This window comes from Oryzias melastigma, linkage group LG16 (genome assembly GCF_002922805.2).
Source record: "Oryzias melastigma strain HK-1 linkage group LG16, ASM292280v2, whole genome shotgun sequence".
Classification (NCBI taxonomy): Eukaryota; Metazoa; Chordata; class Actinopteri; order Beloniformes; family Adrianichthyidae; genus Oryzias; species Oryzias melastigma.
In genome coordinates this window covers 12,850,586-12,852,473 of record NC_050527.1, presented here as the reverse complement: position 1 = coordinate 12,852,473, position 1,888 = coordinate 12,850,586, and the positions used below count along the sequence as shown (strand labels likewise).

Here is a 1,888-nt window from a genome sequence, read left to right as displayed (position 1 = left end):
AAACAGATGGATGATGGGAAATGAGAGCAAGCTTACTCCACCCACAACTCAGAGGCAGAAACTACGTTCTAGAAAATTACAGTTTAAAAAAAATGGCTAAGAAGGGCAAAATCATAATTAAAAGACCTCTGCTTCTACAGGGATCAAACACTGATTGGAGTGGAACTTTAATGAGAAGTTGCTCCTTTTTGCAAACTTTCTCTAGTATTTTCTTAAAAGTGGTTGGTACTTTGAGGTATTGAAAAAGAGCAAAGAAGAACTGAGCTGTTAGCTTTTCCCCCAGGACCTCCAAAACTCCCTACCCCTGGATGTCGTGGCATCAGGACAAAAAACACCAAACAAACAGACTCATGTAGCCGTCTGGATAAACTTACTCTTGAACTTACTGTATCGACTTATTATTTCCAGCTCCATGGCTGACATATTCATTTAAGATCCAAATTTGTCTATAAACACTGGCAGCTGTGTTACTGTCCACAAAATTATGGATTTTCTTTTTTTTTTTTGTGGGTCAGCCAAACTTGCCACTTATCTATGAATTTTAATGTTTATGTGGGGGATTTAAAAATGAAGCAGGGAAAAAGGCTTCCTTCTAAAAACCAGTATTTCTGCAGTCTGCATACTAAAGCTGTGCTGCTGACTTTTCTTGAAAAGTGTCCAGATCTGAAGAAGCATCACCCAAAAGATTCAAAACACTCAAGCCTGCAAGTCCGAAGCCTCTTGTTTGTCAGTCAGGGGAAAATGGAGGGCAAGATAGAAAGTTGTATTTTATATGGTGTGAAGAAAACAGCAAAAAGCAAACAGATTTTCATTTACCAGTCTAAAATCCAAACCTCTCCTTTGATTCACTGAATGCTACTTCAAAAAGCTTTTCATTCCAATGCCATCAGCTCTTATCTTTAAGTGAAAAACATTGAAATTAGTTAACAAGAAGCAATAAATCACCCTTAAAGTAAGGACGTTCTTTTGAGCAGAGAAATGTCAAAAGCACTGCTAGAAATGCAATGCTGCCTCTTACCCTGACAGCTTGGCTTGGCTCTATCCCATTCTGGTCTCTTGCTGTTGCCCATGACACACGTCAGGGTGGAGTAGCCCTGCAGCAGGTAGCCAGCTTCACAATGAAATGTAACCATAGAGCCCAGCTTGTAGTCTGTGCCCATTCTAGTGCCGTTCATCACATTCCCTGGATCAAAACAGGCCTCCCGTAGCTTTGCTGTCAATAAAAATAAAAAGCAGAAATTTGTGAGTTTTGGAGCAGCGGGCTGTGAGGAAAATACGGTGGCCCTGAAGTGCAAATCACATCAACAAATCACTCGAAAAAACAAAAAAATCTGGTTTCAAAATGACAATTAAAAAAGCAAAAGAAATAAAAAAATAATGAATAAAACAGCATTACATTTAAGAAAATAAGACAAAACTCCTGCCTAGAAACAAAAAAGAAAGGTAAATTCCAAAAAACAACATGAAATGTTAGAAAACTAAGAAACTGCAAAAGGTGTGGAACCTCACTGATATTCAGTATTGCTTCAAGTCAAATGATGTTCAGTTGAAATGATGGACAAACGTCATCATGTAATCAGAAATGTCCCATAGTACATATGCTTTCCATTTTCTTATTTTTCATTTTTTAACATTTTGTTTTGATTTCTGTAAATTAATTTAGGTCTCCGACATGTTTTATCCTTTTCACAAAAAAAACAGTGAAGCAGAACCAGTTTAAATTTTTCTTTTTTTTTGCTTTTATAATTGTCATTGTGATCTTTAAAATATTTTTGCTTCGAATATGCAAAATAAATAATTATACAGATTGCAAGGATGTGATGTATTATATATATATATATATATATATATATATATATATATATATATATATATATATATATATATA

General features: G+C 35.3%; 1 protein-coding gene across 5 annotated transcripts in view; it reads right to left on the bottom strand.

The window, feature by feature from the left end:
• LOC112143303 (CUB and sushi domain-containing protein 3) overlaps positions 1-1,888 on the bottom strand; it is a gene marked incomplete at its 5' end in the record, with an annotated part of 317,263 nt that overhangs the window by 171,367 nt on the left and 144,008 nt on the right. For all 5 annotated transcript variants that reach the window (XM_024267159.2, XM_024267162.2, XM_024267160.2 and 2 more), the window contains 1 exon segment: positions 1,019-1,213. In XM_024267159.2, the coding sequence (XP_024122927.1) occupies positions 1,019-1,213 (195 nt within the window).